The 19,168-nt window shown below is 37.6% G+C and overlaps 1 protein-coding gene across 1 annotated transcript; it reads right to left on the bottom strand.

Moving 5' to 3' along the window:
- Positions 1-238: 238 nt before the first annotated feature.
- LOC108240855 lies at positions 239-17,841 on the bottom strand. Its single transcript, XM_017424652.2, has 19 exons — positions 17,607-17,841; positions 17,007-17,302; positions 16,499-16,704; positions 16,153-16,374; positions 15,948-16,071; positions 14,965-15,858; positions 12,854-13,100; positions 12,088-12,382; positions 11,695-11,984; positions 11,374-11,477; positions 11,182-11,322; positions 5,103-5,349; positions 4,337-4,631; positions 3,944-4,233; positions 3,433-3,728; positions 2,748-2,953; positions 2,442-2,663; positions 2,201-2,324; positions 239-1,235 (listed from the first exon to the last, which is right to left on the bottom strand). The coding sequence occupies exons 1-19, from the start codon at positions 17,789-17,791 to the stop codon at positions 337-339; spliced, it is 5,583 nt and encodes a 1,860-aa protein (XP_017280141.2). The 5' UTR covers positions 17,792-17,841; the 3' UTR covers positions 239-336.
- Positions 17,842-19,168: the final 1,327 nt, after the last annotated feature.

The raw sequence follows: 19,168 nt of genomic DNA, 5'->3' as shown, positions 1-19,168 counted from the left end.
CCAGCATCTGAAAAAACCCTTTGGTTAGATTTGTATTTTGAATAGGAACATGAAGACAAAGTTGTATTGTTGTAATTGTACATTTTTATAGAAATTATTTTGTTCACATTAGCAAATATGTATAAAACAAGAAATCAAAACTGAAAAAAATGGCATAAACAAACTTACATAGAATGAAAAATGGACAGTATGTAGTAGTATGGGACCCACATATTTGATTCTAATAAAAAATCAGGACTAGAGTTTCTGAAGAAATGTTAAATTTATGAGAAACTGCATTTTGTTATTGCTATCAGGTCATAGTGATCTTATTTTTAAATTGCTGATAACTTACAATTAAATTTTGTTCATCAAATATTTCTTTGAGTTCTTCTCTGGCTGAAACAGTATGATAAAACACTTTGGAGCAAATATACACAGAATCAGTCCAAAACTGGAGGCCAGAATGGCAAATATCTCCACAGCCACAGTAAATTTTCCAGGAGAGCTGACATATGCTGGGATGAAGGTGATCCACACTGCACAGAATATCAGCATGCTGAAGGTTATCAGCTTGGCCTCATTAAAATTATCAGGTAGTTTCCGAGCTAGAACAGCTAACACAAAACAAAAAACAGCCAGCAGGCCAATGTACCCGAGCACAGCCCAGAACCCAACAGCAGAGCCTAATGCACATTCCAGGATGATCTTCTCCTTGTATGTGGTCAGATTTTTCATTGGAAAGGGAGGGCTGAGAACCAACCAAAGAGTACAAATTAAAACTTGAATAAATGTCAGATACACAACAGTCATCCTTTGCTGTGGAGGCCCAAACCATTTCATGACATTACTACCTGGAAGTGTAGCTTTAAAGGCCATTAAAACCACTACAGTTTTCCCAAGAACACAGGAGATACAAAGAACAAAGGTGATACCAAAAGCTGTGTGCCGCAGCATGCAGGACCACTCAGAGGGCGCTCCGATGAAGGTTAATGAACATAAAAAACACAGAGCCAGAGAGAAGAGTAGCAGGAAGCTCAGCTCAGAGTTGTTGGCTCTGACAATTGGAGTTGCTCTGTGATGAAAGAAAAACGCTGCTGTTAAAATGGCCAGACAAGCCCCAATAACAGAGAATGTAGCCAGGATGATTGACAGGACTTCATCAAAAGAAAGATACTCTACAAGTTTGGAGGAACAAGTATCTCTTTCTGCATTAGGCCAGAATTCACTGGGACAGGAGAAGCAATCTGGAGAATCTAAAAGAAAAATCAAAATGTCTGTTGGCACTTATAAATATCACAATAAAACCATTTAATAATAGGGCCAGTTTTTGGCTCCACGTGACATTCAAACCAACAGGGACTGTATGGTGTTGGTACCCCTGTTGCAACAATAACATCTTGTACTAGGATTTCCACATATTTTTCTTGGGGGCTTGTATGGGAATTTATGCCTATCCATTCTGTAGAGCATGTCTGAGGTCAGGTACTGATCTTGGAAAATCTGCCCCACAGTTTCCATTCTTGTTCATCCCAAAAGTACTGAATGGGATTGAGGCCAGTTTTTTGTGCAGGACAGTCAAGTTCTTCAACTTATCTTATCAAACCATGCCTTGATTCCTTGCTTTGTGCACTGGAGTACAATCATGTTGAAATGGAAAAGCACCTCCCCCAAAGTGTTACAACAACAGTGGAGAATGCTAAAGAATTCAGCCCATGACTAAAGATAATGACTCTAGCCAAACCTTGACTGAGAAACATGAATGTACCAATTATATACAGTCTAAATTTACTGAACAAAAATATAATGCAACATGTATGTTTTTGCTACCGTTTTTCATGAAATACATTTTAAGATCTAAGACTTTCTAAGTACACAATAGGTCTTTTTCTCTCAAATGTTCACGGTCAACTTATCTGGTGGACATTTATGCAGTCAGCATGCCAATTGCCTGAGACACACCTGTACAATAATCATGCTGTCTAATCAGCATCTTGATATGACACACCTGTGAGGTGGATGGATTATCTCGGCAAAGGACATGTCCTCACTAACACAGATTTACACAAATTTGAACAAAAAGGAAAAGGCCCATTATGTACATAGAAAAAGTCTTAGATCACTAAGTTCAGCTCATTAAAAATGGGAGCAAAGACAACTGTTGTGTTTATGTTTTTGTTCTTTTAGCCATGTTAATTCATAGGAAAAGCTCTGATGTTACCTGTTGTATTACTGATCTCTCCTTCAGGACATGGTATACAGTCATAGCAACAGATGGGTTTTCCTTTCTGCAACACTTTATGAGTTCCTAAAGGACAACTCTTAGAGCAAAATGACACTGGTACCTAAAACACAAAGACCCAAACTCTAGTTGTAGGATTTTTGATTTGTGTCTGTAAGCAGGTGCTTTGTAACAGTTCATCAAACGTTTGTAGGCAAAACTGTCAACATTAGTTTCAAACCTGTGTGTGATCGTCCACCCAGGTTATTTTTCTGTTGATATGAAACTCCTGTCCTTTTGGCAGTGATGCATCATAGTATCCTACTGTTACCAGCTCAATAACTCCACTCTCACCCTTCTGCCAATTGACCAGCTCATAAAAAGCCACAGGATCCCCATTAGCATCAAATGACACATGATAACCATTTTGTGAAAAGTTCACATTTTTTAGTTCAGATAAAACCTGAAAGGGAAAAAACAGTTTTGAAAAAAAAGAAACATGTCTAAAAATATATATATATGTGATTCATATTTTCTTTGGACAGACCTGTTTGGAATCAAGCCTAGTGTTCTTGTCACACTGAGTGGTGAAATTTGTTTCATGACACACTGCATTGTGAATAGCATGAGCTATGGCATAAACAGCTTTGTAAACCATGTTAGTCATTCTTAACTGAGATGTTTCAGTGTATGGGTTTTTGAGGGTTTTTAAGTCTTCAGTTCCATCACACACTTTCTTGTACTGATCAGCACCTAAATACACATAAAGACAGATGTAAAATATTTATTTATCTGTCAAAGATAAACTACACAACTATAATTTTTAAGTACACATGGCTGTAGGTTTACACATATCTTTGAAAAAAAAAGAAAAATATATATTGTAGATTTAGTAAATATTTTTAAATAATTTATTGTTTTTTGTATCTATTTATTTATGTATTTATTTAAGATCTCAATGTGACTAAAAACCTAAAAACCTCTTTTTTTGTAAAGACCTGGTATTCAGCATTTATAAATAAGCAACCAAAACAAGTTTAAAACAAAGAGCAGCAACCTTAAAAGCAGTTACAAAAGTCCAAACTGTCTTTAGTCTTTTGCTAATAAAAGGGAAATAAGGCAGGACAATTCCTGATTGTACAGAATCACAAGAAAACAACAATTCAAGAAATGCCTAATTGGTGCAGGAAATAAAACAAGTAAATAAATAGAAAGGATACAAATATTCTCACTTTCTGTCTGTGTGCAGTTGAATGCCTCCTCCCAGAACTCAGTAAGCACTGAGGAGGCAGCTACTTCAGTGGGAGAGAGATCCAGCAGGAAATCTCTGAGACCTGGGATAACAGATTGTTGAATGGCAACTCCAATGGTCCCTGCACAGAAACCAAATCTCAAAAAGTTTGGGTCAGTTATCCAGCCCTCACTTCCTATCCACTGACGAGGTGGTGGAGGGTCCAGAGCCAGCTCCTCTAACAGGATCCTCATATCTGCAGAGTCTATGAATAATACAACAACCACTGCTGTTGACCTGAAGAGACAATGAGAAGTGCTGGCTCATTCTAAATAGTATCAAATACTTCACATTTAATTTAACCTAGGAGTATATATATATATATATATATATATATATACTGTATAGTGCCGCATATATAGTTTAGATTTTTGTCTACAACAATTCATTATTCTTTGAGACTAAACCTCTTAGGTTTATGAAGTAATAAGCAAAATTAGTCATGTAAAAACCTGCGGATAATATCAGCTATTCTCTGGATCTTGCTACGTGGGTCGGTCTGAGAAAATGATTCAGAGTAATCCACACAAATCCCCTCTTTCTGAGCTGCACCAAGAAAAGAAGCCATGCCATAATTTCCATAATCTGAGTCTGAGTGCACAGCGCCAATCCAAGTCCAACCAAAGTGTTTCACCATTTTGGCCAGTGTGTCAGCTTGAAATTGATCACTGGGAATTGTTCTAAAAAAAGTTGGAAACTGCTGCTTTTCTGACAGGCAGGCACAAGTGGCAAAGTGGCTCACCTGATAAAAAAATTGACAAAGAAATAAAGAACACAAATCTGTAACAGTAATATTTGCAGGCACATTTTAGAATTTCATATTGGAAGAAATCTATAATTCTTACCAGAGGGATGTTAAAAGACCCAATGATGCGGGAAATGCTGATGGATAGGGTGGATCCAGAATCTCCAACAACAGCCATCACCACACCAGACTGGGAACAATTACTGCCTTTGTAAAATACAGGCTCCTGGCCATTTAACAGTTGAAATGCCACTTGTACAGCTACAGGCACTGAAGCACATGTATCATAGATCTCATATCCAAGTTTGATGCCTGGTAGCAGCTCTGTGCTGTTATTTATTTCCTCTATAGCAAACGTCACTGTACGAGAAAAACGTAGTTCCCTGGCTATTAAGCTGAAAAGAATCAGTTGTGTGAGTGCTAGTGTTTACATAAAGAAAAAAAAGTCACATGAAAATAAAGAAAATATTCAGTTTAGTCATGAGATACATTGATGTTTCTAATCTTTAAACAAAATCTAAAAATCAGGAGGTCATTTATCTATTGGCAGAAAAAAAATTATATACGTTTATATTTAAATATAAACTGTATGCATGTGTGTGGGTGTTGCATGTGTGCGCATGTGTGTATATAAAGGACATTACAGATTTAGATTAAAATATTTTCTTTTATCATAAACTCTTAAAACATTTATATTTTCTAGATTTTAATTAAATCTGTAGGTGTCTTGTAAAATAATTTGGGAAACTGGGAAAAATCCAGCAATAAGTGAAAAACATAAAAAATGTCCTTTCTACAAATCTACAAACTTTGCAACAAATCACACACTTCCAACATATTTTTCACTGTATCACCCTCTTACTTACCTCCCTGTGCACATTGAAGGTTTAGGCTTGGTGGTATAGTTATAAATCACTGTGTGTAGTTCGTAGTGTAAGGAGAAAACACTTCCAATAACAAAGTCCCCATCCATTGAGAATGCTGATAAACGAGGTGCACTCTGCTGGGTGCATTTCAGCAGTGAAGGCTCAATATTGACACCAGGACCAGTCAGAGCCTGCTTAGGTTCAATCCTTTGTCTCAGACCACCCAGAGAACCACCCAAGACAGCCACTGACATGAGATTCAACAGACCGCTACAGACAAAACTAATCTTCATTTTTTTTAGCTGTTTCAATTTGTTTTTGTCAGTGCTTTGACTGGTTTATGTACCTCCTCTAATATAAATCAGGTGATCTGAAACAAGATGCTTTCACCTCGTGATTGTTACTACTGTTCTTAATGATGCTATATGGTCAATATTTACACTGAATATTTCTCTTCTCGTTTTTTATCCTTTCAAACGAACTCAGAGAATTTGAGATTAGCCTTTTTTTCTTCTTTGTTTGTTTTTTTGTGTTTTTCTTTCTTTACATGGGATTTTAAGCAGGGGTTTTATAGTTCTATTACAAGTGTAAAGAACCTTAGTGAGGTTACTGACCAGGACGTGTTTTTTAAGTCCAATATTAAAAATGTTAGCAGGACCACTTTCTTCTATCTGTGCATCATTACTAAAACACTCTTGAAGTATTGTAACTCTTTCTTGTCTCGAAGTCCAAAAATTCTCTAAAACTTATTCAGTTGATTCAAAATGCTGCTGTAAGAGTTATTATACAATTTAGGAGAGATATTTTTTTATCAAATTTTAGCTTCTTTCCTCTGGCTCCATGTGAAATACAGGACTGATTTTAAAAGTTTGCTTTTTTCCTACAAAGCTCTTAACAACAATGCTCCATCTTATACAAAAGAGAGTCAAGGCCTCAGTGGTGTCAGCTGTCATAGGAGCACTTGATTCTGTGACACCCAAACTAGAGTAATGGCTCTAAGGAACCAACCAGTAACAACATCAGAGATCTCTGTCCAAAACAGTGCAGTCCTAGGGACAGCTAAGATACGACAGCTTGAAATGGAATTGCCAATGTGAAACAAATAAAAGTTTTTTTTCTAACTATATATATTTATAGATTCAGATCATTTTATTTTAGTAGAAACTCTAAATGCATTAATATTCTATATATCATATTTTATATAGTAGTGAAGACAAGATGGCGTATGCGGTTCGCAGTCTGTCAACCCTGCTCTTTGGTTTTATTTGTTCCTATCCTATGTTTTTATCGTTTTTGTTCAGCTGACATGATGTGTCATCTTTCTTGGTGTATAATCACCAGGTTATTTTAAACATTAGATATCACCCTACCAGGGGTATTAACCCCTGGTAGGGTTTCTCATGGCAAACTGGCTTCAGTTGAGGGGTTGGAATAAAAGTGATTCTAAAACTTCAATGGACAAACATCAGAGTACCTCGCCTGGAAAAGGGAAACTGGGACACCCACCTGGAGCCAGGCCTGGAGGGGGAGCTTGTCGAAGAGTGCCTGGTGTGGGTACCTTGGCTCCTGAGGCTCGGCCGGGCCAAACCCGAAAAAGAAGCAGGATGCCGTTGGGCTTTGGAACCTAACTTCTGAAGAGGGGGCTGGACTCTTTATCTACTTTGTAGTTGCCCAGGGAAAGAGGCTTTTGGCAAGTGTGGGAATACTCATAAGCCCCCGTCTGAGCCCCTCGGTGTTGGGGTATTCCCTGGTGAACGAGAAGGTCACCTCTCTGCACTTCAGAGCTGTAAGAGGAATGTTTGTGCTTATGCACCAAACATCAGTTCAGATTACTTGGCCTTCTTGGAGTCTCTGGACCGTGTCCTAGAAGGGGTGCTGTTTGGAGATTCAGTTGTTTTTCTAAGTGTCTTCAATGCCCATGTGGGCAATGACAGAGTTATCTGGAAGGGGGTGATTGGAAGGAATGACCATCCTGATCTAAACCAGAGAGGTGTTCTGTTATTGGACTTCTGTGCTAGGCATGAGATGTCCATAATGAACACCATGTTCAAGCATATGTTGGTTCATAAATGTACTTGGAACCAGGCCACTTTAGGCCAAAAATTAATGATAAATTTTGTAATCTATCAGACCTGCAGCCCTGTTTTTGTTACTTGGGTAAAGAGAGGTGCAGAACTCTCAACTGATCATCACCTGGCAGTGAGTTGGATTCAGTAGCAGGGGAGATCGCTGGACAAACCTGGCAAACCCAAACAAATAGTGAGGATGAACTGGAAATACCTTGCGGAGCCCCCTGTCCCTGGCATCATCAACTCACATTTCTGGGAAAGTTTTTAACATGTCCCAGGGGAGGTCAGGGACATGAAATCCCAGTGGGCCATGTTCAGGGCCTCTGTTGCAGATGTGGGTCCCAGGATCTGAAGGTCAGTGGTTCCTGTTGCTGCCGCAACAGGAGAACCTGCTGGTGGACATTAGTGGCAATGGAGGCCATCAAGCTGAAGAAGGATTCCCTTAGAGCTTGGCTGCCCTTGAGGACTCCTGAAGCAACTGACAAGTGGCTAGTGTGGTTGCAGATGCAAAATCTTGAGCATGGGAGGTTTTCGGAAAAGCCATGGAAAAGAACTTTCAGTTGGCCTTCAGAAGGTTCTGGCAAACTGTTCGACACCATGTTCACACCATAAACCCCTTTACACCAAACTTTACACTTGGCATAATGCAGTCAGACAAGTACTGTTTCCCTGGCAACTGCCAAACCCAGACTCGTCCATCAGATTACCAGATGGAGAGGCGCAATTCGTCACTCCAGAGAACACGCCTCCACTGCTGTAGAGTCCAGTGGCAGTGTGCTTTACACCACTGCTTTGCACTTGGTGAAGTATGGCTTAGATACAGCTGCTCGACCATGGAAACCCATTCCATTAAACTCTCTGCGCACTGTTCTTGAGTTAATCTGAAGGCCACATGAAGTTTGGAGGTCTGTAGTGATTGACTCTGCAGAAAGTTGGTGACCTCTTCGCACTATGTGCTTCAGCATTCGCTGACCCCGCTCCGTCAGTTTATGTGGCCTACCACTTTGTGGCTGAGTTGCTGTCTGTCCCAGACACTTCCATTTTCTTAAAATACATCTGACAGTTGACTGTGGAATATTCAAGAAGGAGGAAATTTCACCACTGGATATGTTGCACAGGTGGCATCCATTATAGTTCCACACTGTAATTCACTGAGCTCCTGAGAGCGACCCATTCTTTCACAAATGTTTGTAAAAACAGTGTGCATGCCTAGGTGCTTCATTTTATACACCTGTGGCCATGGCAGTGATTGGAACACCTGATTCTGATCATTTGGATGGGTGAGCAAATGCTATTGGCAATATAGTATATTTTTGCCCCAGTGAGGCTCTGTTGGGGCTGTCTGTAGTACTGATGTCTTTCAAAAGAGTGTTAGGGTAAAAACATGAAGGATCCCAAAAGTGTTCATGATTTAAATTGTTCTTAACATTTTAATTATTTATTTTTGTTTTAAAAAATCATTACTTATCAAAAAGATACATGCAAAAATAAGATGACATGTAATTACACTAAAGTGGAACATGTACATAATCAAAAAAAAAAACTTCTAATGATCAGCTTATGTTAAACATTTAAATTAGACAATGTCTGTAACAATGTCAAAAGTTTGAAATGTAGTTTAGTTGCACTGTCTCAAATTTATACTGTTATCTGAGTTTCAAACTTTATTTTTAATTTTTATTCATTAAATACTTCTTGGAGTTCTTCTCTGGCTGAAATAATATGATAAAACACTTTGGAGCAAATATACACAGAATCAGTCCAAAACTGGAGGCCAGAATGGCAAATATCTCCACAGCCACAGTAAATTTTCCAGGAGAGCTGACATATGCTGGGATGAAGGTGATCCACACTGCACAGAATATCAGCATGCTGAAGGTTATCAGCTTGGCCTCATTAAAATTATCAGGTAGTTTCCGAGCTAGAACAGCTAACACAAAGCAAAAAACAGCCAGCAGGCCAATGTACCCGAGCACAGCCCAGAACCCAACAGCAGAGCCTAATGCACATTCCAGGATGATCTTCTCCTTGTATGTGGTCAGATTTTTCATTGGAAAAGGAGGGCTGAGAACCAACCAAACAGTACAAATTAAAACTTGAATAAATGTGAGCAAAACAACAGTAATTCGTTGTTGTGGAGGCCCAAACCATTTCATGACATTACTACCTGGAAGTGTAGCTTTAAAGGCCAATAGTACCACTACAGTTTTTCCAAGAACACAGGAGATACAGAGAACAAAGGTGATACCAAACGCTGTGTGCCGCAGCATGCAGGACCATTCAGAGGGAGCTCCGATGAACGTTAATGAACACAAGAAACAGAGAGTCAGAGAGAAGAGCAGCAGAAAGCTAAGCTCAGAGTTGTTGGCTCTGACAATTGGAGTTGCTCTGTGATGAAAGAAAATAACTGCTGTTATGATGGACAGACAGGCTCCAATAACAGAGAATGCAGCCAGGATGATTGCCAGGACTTCATCAAAGGAAAGAAACTCAACAGGTTTGGAGAAACAAGCATTTCTTTCTGCATTAGGCCAGAATTCACTGGAACATGGGAAGCAATCAGGAGAATCTAAAAGGGAAATCAACATGTTTGTTCAAACACAGAATCATCACAATGGAGACATGCACTATTAGGACGAGCATTCAAGCATTCAGCCCATGACTACTGACAAGGAGCATAGCTCAAACCCTGACTGATAAACTGAATTTAACAATTACATGCAGGTCATATGGAGTTACAGAACAGAATATTTGATTTTACCTGTTGTATTACTGATCTCTCCTTCAGGACATGGTATACAGTCATAGCAACAGATGGGTTTTCCTTTCTGTAATACTTTACGCGTTCCTAAAGGACAACTCTCAGAGCACACTGAAACTGGTACCTATAACATAAAGACCCAAACAGTAGTTTTAGAACTTTTGTTTTGTGTTTGGGTGGATTGAATGGTTTTCTTTTGTAAGCAGGGGCTTTGTAACAGTTAATGAAATGCTTATAGGCAAAACTGTCAACATTAGTTTCAAACCTGTGTGCGATCGTCCACCCAGGTTATTTTTCTGTTGATATGCAACTCCTGTCCTTTTGGCAGTGATGCATCATAGTATCCAACTGTTATCAGCTCAATAACTCCACTCTCACCCTTCTGCCAATTGACCAGCTCATAAAAAGCTACAGGATCACCGTTAGCATCAAATGACACAGGATAACCATTTTGTGAAAAGTTGACTTTTTTTAGTTCAGATAAAACCTAAAAGTAAACAATACAGTGTTGAAAGACAACCGTTGCTAATAAAATATATGAGATTTATGTTTTCTGTTGACTGACCTGTTCGGAATCAAGCCTAATGTTCTTGTCACACTGAGTGGTGAAATTTGTTTCATGACACACTGCATTGTGAATAGCATGAGCTATGGCATAAACAGCTTTGTAAACCATGTTAGTCATTCTTAACTGAGATGTTTCAGTGTATGGGTTTTTGAGGGTTTTTAAGTCTTCAGTTCCATCACACACTTTCTTGTACTGATCAGCACCTAAATACACATAAAGACAGATGTAAAATATTTATTTATCTGTCAAAGATAAACTACACAACTATAATTTTTAAGTACACATGGCTGTAGGTTTACACATATCTTTGAAAAAAAAAGAAAAATATATATTGTAGATTTAGTAAATATTTTTAAATAATTTATTGTTTTTTGTATCTATTTATTTATGTATTTATTTAAGATCTCAATGTGACTAAAAACCTAAAAACCTCTTTTTTTGTAAAGACCTGGTATTCAGCATTTATAAGTAAGCAACCAAACCATGTTCAAAACAAAGAGCAGTAACCTTAAAAGCAGTTACAAAAGTCCAAACTGTCTTTAGTCTTTTGCTAATAAAAGGGAAATAAGGCAGGAAAATCCCTGATTGTACAGAATCACAAGAAAACAACAATTCAAGAAATGCCTAATTGGTGCAGGAAAAAAACAAATAAATAAATAAAAATCCTAAAAATATTCTTACTTTCTGTCTGTGTGCAGTTGAATGCCTCCTCCCAGAACTCAGTAAGCACTGAGGAGGCAGCTACTTCAGTGGGAGAGAGATCCAGCAGGAAATCTCTGAGACCTGGGATAACAGATTGTTGAATGGCAACTCCAATGGTCCCTGCACAGAAATCGAATCTCAAAAGGTTTGGATCAGTTATCCAGCCCTCACTTCCTATCCACTGACGAGGTGGTGGAGGGTCCAGAGCCAGCTCCTCTAACAGGATCCTCATATCTGCAGAGTCTATGAATAATACAACAACCACTGCTGTTGACCTGAAGAGACAATGAGAAGTGCTGGCTCATTCTAAATAGTATCAAATACTTCACATTTAATTTAACCTAGGAGTATATATATATATATATATATATATATATATACTGTATAGTGCCGCATATATAGTTTAGATTTTTGTCTACAACAATTCATTATTCTTTGAGACTAAACCTCTTAGGTTTATGAAGTAATAAGCAAAATTAGTCATGTAAAAACCTGCGGATAATATCAGCTATTCTCTGGATCTTGCTACGTGGGTCGGTCTGAGAAAATGATTCAGAGTAATCCACACAAATCCCCTCTTTCTGAGCTGCACCAAGAAAAGAAGCCATGCCATAATTTCCATAATCTGAGTCTGAGTGCACAGCGCCAATCCAAGTCCAACCAAAGTGTTTCACCATTTTGGCCAGTGTGTCAGCTTGAAATTGATCACTGGGAATTGTTCTAAAAAAAGTTGGAAACTGCTGCTTTTCTGACAGGCAGGCACAAGTGGCAAAGTGGCTCACCTGATAAAAAAATTGACAAAGAAATAAAGAACACAAATCTGTAACAGTAATATTTGCAGGCACATTTTAGAATTTCATATTGGAAGAAATCTATAATTCTTACCAGAGGGATGTTAAAAGACCCAATGATGCGGGAAATGCTGATGGATAGGGTGGATCCAGAATCTCCAACAACAGCCATCACCACACCAGACTGGGAACAATTACTGCCTTTGTAAAATACAGGCTCCTGGCCATTTAACAGTTGAAATGCCACTTGTACAGCTACAGGCACTGAAGCACATGTATCATAGATCTCATATCCAAGTTTGATGCCTGGTAGCAGCTCTGTGCTGTTATTTATTTCCTCTATAGCAAACGTCACTGTACGAGAAAAACGTAGTTCCCTGGCTATTAAGCTGAAAAGAATCAGTTGTGTGAGTGCTAGTGTTTACATAAAGAAAAAAAAGTCACATGAAAATAAAGAAAATATTCAGTTTAGTCATGAGATACATTGATGTTTCTAATCTTTAAACAAAATCTAAAAATCAGGAGGTCATTTATCTATTGGCAGAAAAAAAATTATATACGTTTATATTTAAATATAAACTGTATGCATGTGTGTGGGTGTTGCATGTGTGCGCATGTGTGTATATAAAGGACATTACAGATTTAGATTAAAATATTTTCTTTTATCATAAACTCTTAAAACATTTATATTTTCTAGATTTTAATTAAATCTGTAGGTGTCTTGTAAAATAATTTGGGAAACTGGGAAAAATCCAGCAATAAGTGAAAAACATAAAAAATGTCCTTTCTACAAATCTACAAACTTTGCAACAAATCACACACTTCCAACATATTTTTCACTGTATCACCCTCTTACTTACCTCCCTGTGCACATTGAAGGTTTAGGCTTGGTGGTATAGTTATAAATCACTGTGTGTAGTTCGTAGTGTAAGGAGAAAACACTTCCAATAACAAAGTCCCCATCCATTGAGAATGCTGATAAACGAGGTGCACTCTGCTGGGTGCATTTCAGCAGTGAAGGCTCAATATTGACACCAGGACCAGTCAGAGCCTGCTTAGGTTCAATCCTTTGTCTCAGACCACCCAGAGAACCACCCAAGACAGCCACTGACATGAGATTCAACAGACCGCTACAGACAAAACTAATCTTCATTTTTTTTAGCTGTTTCAATTTGTTTTTGTCAGTGCTTTGACTGGTTTATGTACCTCCTCTAATATAAATCAGGTGATCTGAAACAAGATGCTTTCACCTAGTGATTGTTACTACTGTTCTTAATGATGTTATATGGTCATAATTATACTGTATATTTCTCTTCTTGTTTTTCATCCTTTCAAATGACCTCAGAGAATCTGACTTTAGCCTGTTTTTCTTGTTTATGTTTGGTGTGTGTATTTTTCTCTCTTTACATGGGATCTTAGACAGGGGTTTTAAAGTTCTATTACAAGTGTAAAGAACTATAGTGAGGTTATTGACATGTTATTAAAGTCCAATGTTAAAAAATGTTAACAGGACCACTTTCTTCTACTTGTGCATCATTATTAAAACACTCTTGTCTCAGAATGATGCAGAAAAACTGGTCCATGTATTTATCACTTCCAGGCTGAAGTATTGTAACTCTTTCTTTTCTCAATGTCCAAACATTCTCTAAAACCTATTCAGTTGATTCAAAATGCTGTAAGAGTTATGATATGATTTAGGAGAGATACTTTTTATCAAATTTTAGCTTCTTTCCTTTGGCTCCATGTGAAATACAGGATTTATTTTAAAAGTTTGCTTTTTACATTCAATGCTCTTAACAATTAAATTTCATCTTAGAAAGTCAAGGCCTCAATGGTTTTATGGGTCATAGGAGCACTTGGTGCAGTGACCCCCAAACTGGAAGAGTGGTTTAAGGAACCAACCAGGAACAACCTGAAGAATGTCCAGATGAATGCAGTCCAAGGAACAGCTAAGATACTGTTCACAACCCTGAAGCTCTGAGGCCTCTGGCAGAGGACCCAAACCGCCCCAGTAGAAAGTAGGGCAAGCTATAATTATATATATATGGTCTGTCTGCTCCAAGCTATTTCATTTAATAATTTATCTTATAATTTTCATCTTGCAAACAGATTATTTCAAACAGAAAATCCTTACTGTTTAACACTGCAAGTTATGCTGCACTCCATTCCTGTATTTGATAAGATCACATGAGGTCTAGCATTAGTAGTGTCTGTATAAGTGAGATAAAGCCAGCAGAATGTGTTCACAGCACACACTTATTTCTGCCCCAGTGATACTCTGTTGGGGCTGCATGTAGTACTGATGTCTTCCAAAACAGTGATATAGAAAATCTACTGAGAAATGCAGGTCCTGACCTGTCCTGTACCATAACTGCAAATAGGAAAAACAAAAAACAAAAAGATTTAAATAATCCAAAATTTGGAAAAAACTTGGAACAAAATAATACACACCAAGTCAAATATTAAAAAGTTTATCATTATTTTTAAAGAAGAGCTACTTTTTTGGGGGAATATATTTTCAGTTGGGGTTGTGCCCCACCTACCATAATGGACCAGCTATGCCTGATCACTAAATGTAATGTGTCGTGACTTGAATTTCAAGGTTTATATTTTTCATGATAGAAAGTGAGTGACAGTCTAATAAGTTAAATTACAACTGCAAAAAAATGTTAGGGTAAAAACATTAGGAAGGACCCCAAAAGTGTGCACTGTTTAATATTTTATTTCTTTATTATTATCATTTTTTAATACATTGCTTTTCAAAAAGACATAAAATGGGAGATGAAATTATAGAATTACACTTAGGTAATTATATAATGTTACATAATCAAAATAAAATCTTCTAATCATCTGCTTATATTAAAAATTTAAATTAGACAATGTCTGTAACAATGTGAAAAGTTTGAAATGTATTGTAGTTGCACTGTGTCAAATTTATGCTGTTATCCATGTTTCAAACTTTATTTTTAATTTTTGTTCATTAAATATTTCTTGGAGTTCTTCTCTGGCTGAAATAATATGATTAAACACTTTGGAGCAAATATACACAAGATAAGTCCAAAACTGGAGGCCAGGATGGCAAATATCTCCACAGCTACAGTAAATTTTCCAGGAGAGCTGACATATGCTGGGATGAAGGTGATCCACACTGCACAGAATATCAGCATGCTGAAGGTTATCATCTTGGCTTCATTAAAATTATCAGGTAGTTTTCGAGCTAGAACAGCTAACACAAAACAAAAAACAGCCAAGAGGCCAATGTACCCGAGCACAGCCCAGAACCCAACAGCAGAGCCTAATGCACATTCCAGGATGATCTTCTCCTTGTATGTGGTCAGATTTTTTATTGGAAAGGGAGGGCTGAGAACCAACCAAACAGTACAAATTAAAACTTGAATGAATGTGAGAGACACAACGGTCATTCTTTGCTGTGGAGGCCCAAACCATTTCATGGCATTACTACCTGGAAGTGTAGCTTTAAAGGCCATTAAAACCACTACAGTTTTCCCAAGAACACAGGAGATACAGAGAACAAAGATAATACCAAACGCTGTGTGCCGCAGCATGCAGGACCATTCAGAGGGAGCTCCAATGAATGTTAATGAACATAAAAAACAGAGAGTCAGAGAAAAGAGAAGCAGGAAGCTCAGCTCAGAGTTGTTTGCTCTGACAATTGGAGTTGTTCTGTGATGAAAGAAAATAACTGCTGTTATGATGGCCAGACAGGCTCCAATAACGGAGAATGTAGCCAGGATGATTGCCAGGACTTCATCAAAGGAAAGAAACTCTACAAGTTTGAGCATACAAACATTCTTGTTTGCATTTGACCAAAATTCACTGGGGCATGGGATGCAGTCAGGAGAATCTTAAACAGAGAAAGAATAGCAAATCAGAAATGTTTGTAACTAATAATTTTTAATTTTTGAAAAAATGGGTTGGAATATTTAATAATACCTGTTGTATTACTGATCTCTCCTTCAGGACATGGTATACAGTCGTAGCAGCAGATGGGTTTTCCTTTCTGCAACACTTTACGAGTTCCTGGAGGACAACTCTCAGAGCACACTGACACTGGTACCTGTCACATAGACACTTTTTTTTACAATGCAACAGTTTATGAAATCTTGATTGGCAAAATCGTTACCAATGAACTATTTACTTGTGGCCCACCCTTCACCCAGGTTATGTTAGTGTTGATGTGAAACTCCTGGCCTTTTGGCAGTGATGCATCATAGTATCCAACTGTTACCAGCTCAATAACTCCACTCTCACTCTTCTGCCAGTTGACCAGCTCATAAAAAGCCACAGGATCCCCATTTGCATCAAATGACACAGGATAACCATTTTGTGAAAAGTTGACCTTTTTCAGTTCAGATAAAATCTAAAAAAAAGATAAAGGAAAATAAAAAGTAATGACTATAACATTACTCCTTTTGATAATTTACAAGACATAATGACAAACAAACCAATGAGAAACTGCATATTTACTTATTGTTGGAACTCACCTGCTTAGACTCCAATCTGAAGTGTTTGTCACATTGAGTGGTGAGATTTGTTTCCTGACACACAGCATTGTGAATGGCATGAGCTATTGCATAAACAGCCTTGTACACCATGTTAGTAATCCTGAACTGAGATGTTTCAGTGTACGGGTTTTTGAGAGTTTTTATGTCTTCAGATCCATCACACATTGTTTTATGTGAAACAGCATCTAAAGAGACACAGGGTCAGTTTTTTGTCAAAAACGGATTTCACAAAAATCTTTTCTTTTATGTACACAAAGCTGTGGTTGATGCATATTGCTAAAATGACTATACAAGTTAACTATTTGATATTATTGTTTTATGAGAACCCAACCTAATCCCACAATAATCCTTTAAGAAATGCGTAATTGTTTATGCTTTCTTTCTTGAGTTATTTATAGAAAAAGTTGCAGACCTGTCAAATTGCCAATTGCACAACCTTATTATTCAGTCAAAAAAAAAAGTCCTTTTGTGGGGAAAAAAAACTCACTTTTGTTTAATGAGCAGTGAAATGCTTCCTCCCAGAAATCAGTAAGAAGTGTGGAGGCAGCTACTTCTGTGGGAGACAGATCCAGCAGAAAGTCTCTCAGACCTGGGATGACAGACTTTTGAATGGCAACTCCGATGGCCCCGGCACAGAAACTGAAGCTCATCAGGTGAGGATCAGTTATCCAGCCTTCACTTCCTATCCACTGACGAGGCGGTGAAGGCTCCTGAACCAGCTCCTCTAAGAGGACCTTCATGTCAGCAGCATCTAAAAATGCCACAACAACCATTGATGTTGACCTAGAGAGACAGTGATATGTAATTTTTTTTAACTATTTCCAAGTTTTGAAAACATTTTTGTTATTTAGCCAATAATTTTGAAAACCGTAAGGCTCTGTAACCAATAAAAGTTGAAAACTGATGGTTTTGTTTAATTTTCTCTCAAATATAAAAATATAAGAGTTTGGCGGGATTTTTTTTTTCATAGAAAAAAATTTACGATTTTGTTGGGGGTGACGCAAATTTTTTTTGGAGTCTTTGTTCAGTAGATAGATATTATTTCAATAAAACAAACAAAATTAATAAAAATCAGTGATGTACAAACCTGCGAATAAGATCAGCTACTCTCTGAATTTTGGTAGATGGGTCTGTCCTATAGAGAGATTCTGAGTACTCCACACAGATCCCCTCTCTCTGTGCTGCATCAAGAAAGGTTGCCATGCCATTATTCCCATAATCTGAGTCTGAGCGGACAGCACCGATCCAAGTCCAGCCAAAGTGTTTCACCATCTTAGCCAGAGCATCAGCTTGGAACTGATCACTGGGAATTGTTCTGAAAAAGGTCGGGTACTGCTGTTTATCTGACAGGCAGGCACAAGTGGCAAAGTGGCTAACCTATTAAACGAAAAACATACATCTTTGTAAACATTTATTTGATATTTTTAATTAAAAAAAAAAAAATTCAGGCTACCTACCAGAGGGATGTTGAAGGACCCAATGATCCGTGACAAGCTTATGGATAGTGAGGATGTAGAGTCACCAACAGCAGCCACCACCACACCAGAATGTGAACAATTGCTGTCTTTGTCAAATACAGGATCCTGGCCATTTGATAGTTGAAATGCCACATGCACAGAAACAGGCACTGAAGCACACGAGTCATAGATCTGATATCCAAGTTTGATGCCTGGCAGCAGCTCTGTGCTGTTGTTTATCTCCTCAATGGCAAAGATCAGTGTTCTAGAAAAACGCAATTCCCGGGTTGTTGGGCTGCTCAGAATAAATCAGGTAAGTGTTGAAAATTTTATTTTAAAAACAAATAAGCAAGAAAGCATAAAAGCATAACAAAAATCAAGTTTGGACAAAAAAAAATCAGTAAGCCACATTTTTAATTCAAAGGCTGACTTAACTAAACATTCTTAAAATAATAATAATAATAATAATATTAATAATAACAATAACAATGCACCTTTAACCTTGATAATACTCATAAATCTTAAGCAAATCTTTGTATGTTTTACTTTATAAACATATCATGGTAATGTACTGTATTTCTAAGACTACTTATAGTGAAAAAAACAATTTAAAAAAATGTTTTCACTGTGATCTCAATTTACAGTAAATTTCATTATTTCCATTAATACACATATAACACCTTTTACCAAGAATTCTCCCTCTTACTTACCTCCCAGTGCATCTTATAGACTCAGGCTTGGTGGTGTAGTTATAAATTACAGAGTCCAATTCGTAGTGTAAACAGAAAACCCCTCCAATGACAAAATCACCATCTATTGAAAATGTAGGTAAACGAGGGGCACTCTGCAGAGTACATTTTATAAATGAAGCTTGAGTACTGACACTAGTTGTAGTCGAAGCCTCTGTCTGCTCAATCATTTGTTTCAAACTATCCAGAGAACCAGAAAAGACAACTGTAATCACCTCCAACAATCTCACAGCAAAACTCAGGCCAGTAAGAACAGCTCTGACCTCCATTCCTCAGGTATCTGTATTTGGATGCAAGTGTATATTTACAAGTTTATGTACCTCCTCTTTTGTTTGTCAGGTGATCATTAGAAACTCAGTACATTAGCCCAATGATATTTGATTATGTCTTTTAATGACTATACATGGTTATCATTTCCTCTTTCTTTCTGTTTTTTTTTTATC

The sequence above is a fragment of the Kryptolebias marmoratus genome, linkage group LG2 (assembly GCF_001649575.2).
Source record: "Kryptolebias marmoratus isolate JLee-2015 linkage group LG2, ASM164957v2, whole genome shotgun sequence".
NCBI lineage: Eukaryota > Metazoa > Chordata > Actinopteri > Cyprinodontiformes > Rivulidae > Kryptolebias > Kryptolebias marmoratus.
Note: the sequence above shows the minus strand (reverse complement) of the source record. Positions and strands in the feature narration are given on the sequence as shown.

Bases quoted from the DNA above. Each gene is read 5' to 3' on its own strand.
- LOC108240855 (XM_017424652.2), bottom strand. From the start codon at position 17,791: ATGGTGAAACACTTTGGCTGGACTTGGATCGGTGCTGTCCGCTCAGAC. The intron at 16,072-16,152 runs GTAAATAGTTCA...TCTATGTGACAG, and splicing joins GGGTGAAGGGTGGGCCACAA to GTACCAGTGTCAGTGTGCTC. The intron at 1,236-2,200 runs GTAACATCAGAG...TTTTTCTTTTAG, and splicing joins AGAGATCAGTAATACAACAG to ATTCTCCAGATTGCTTCTCC.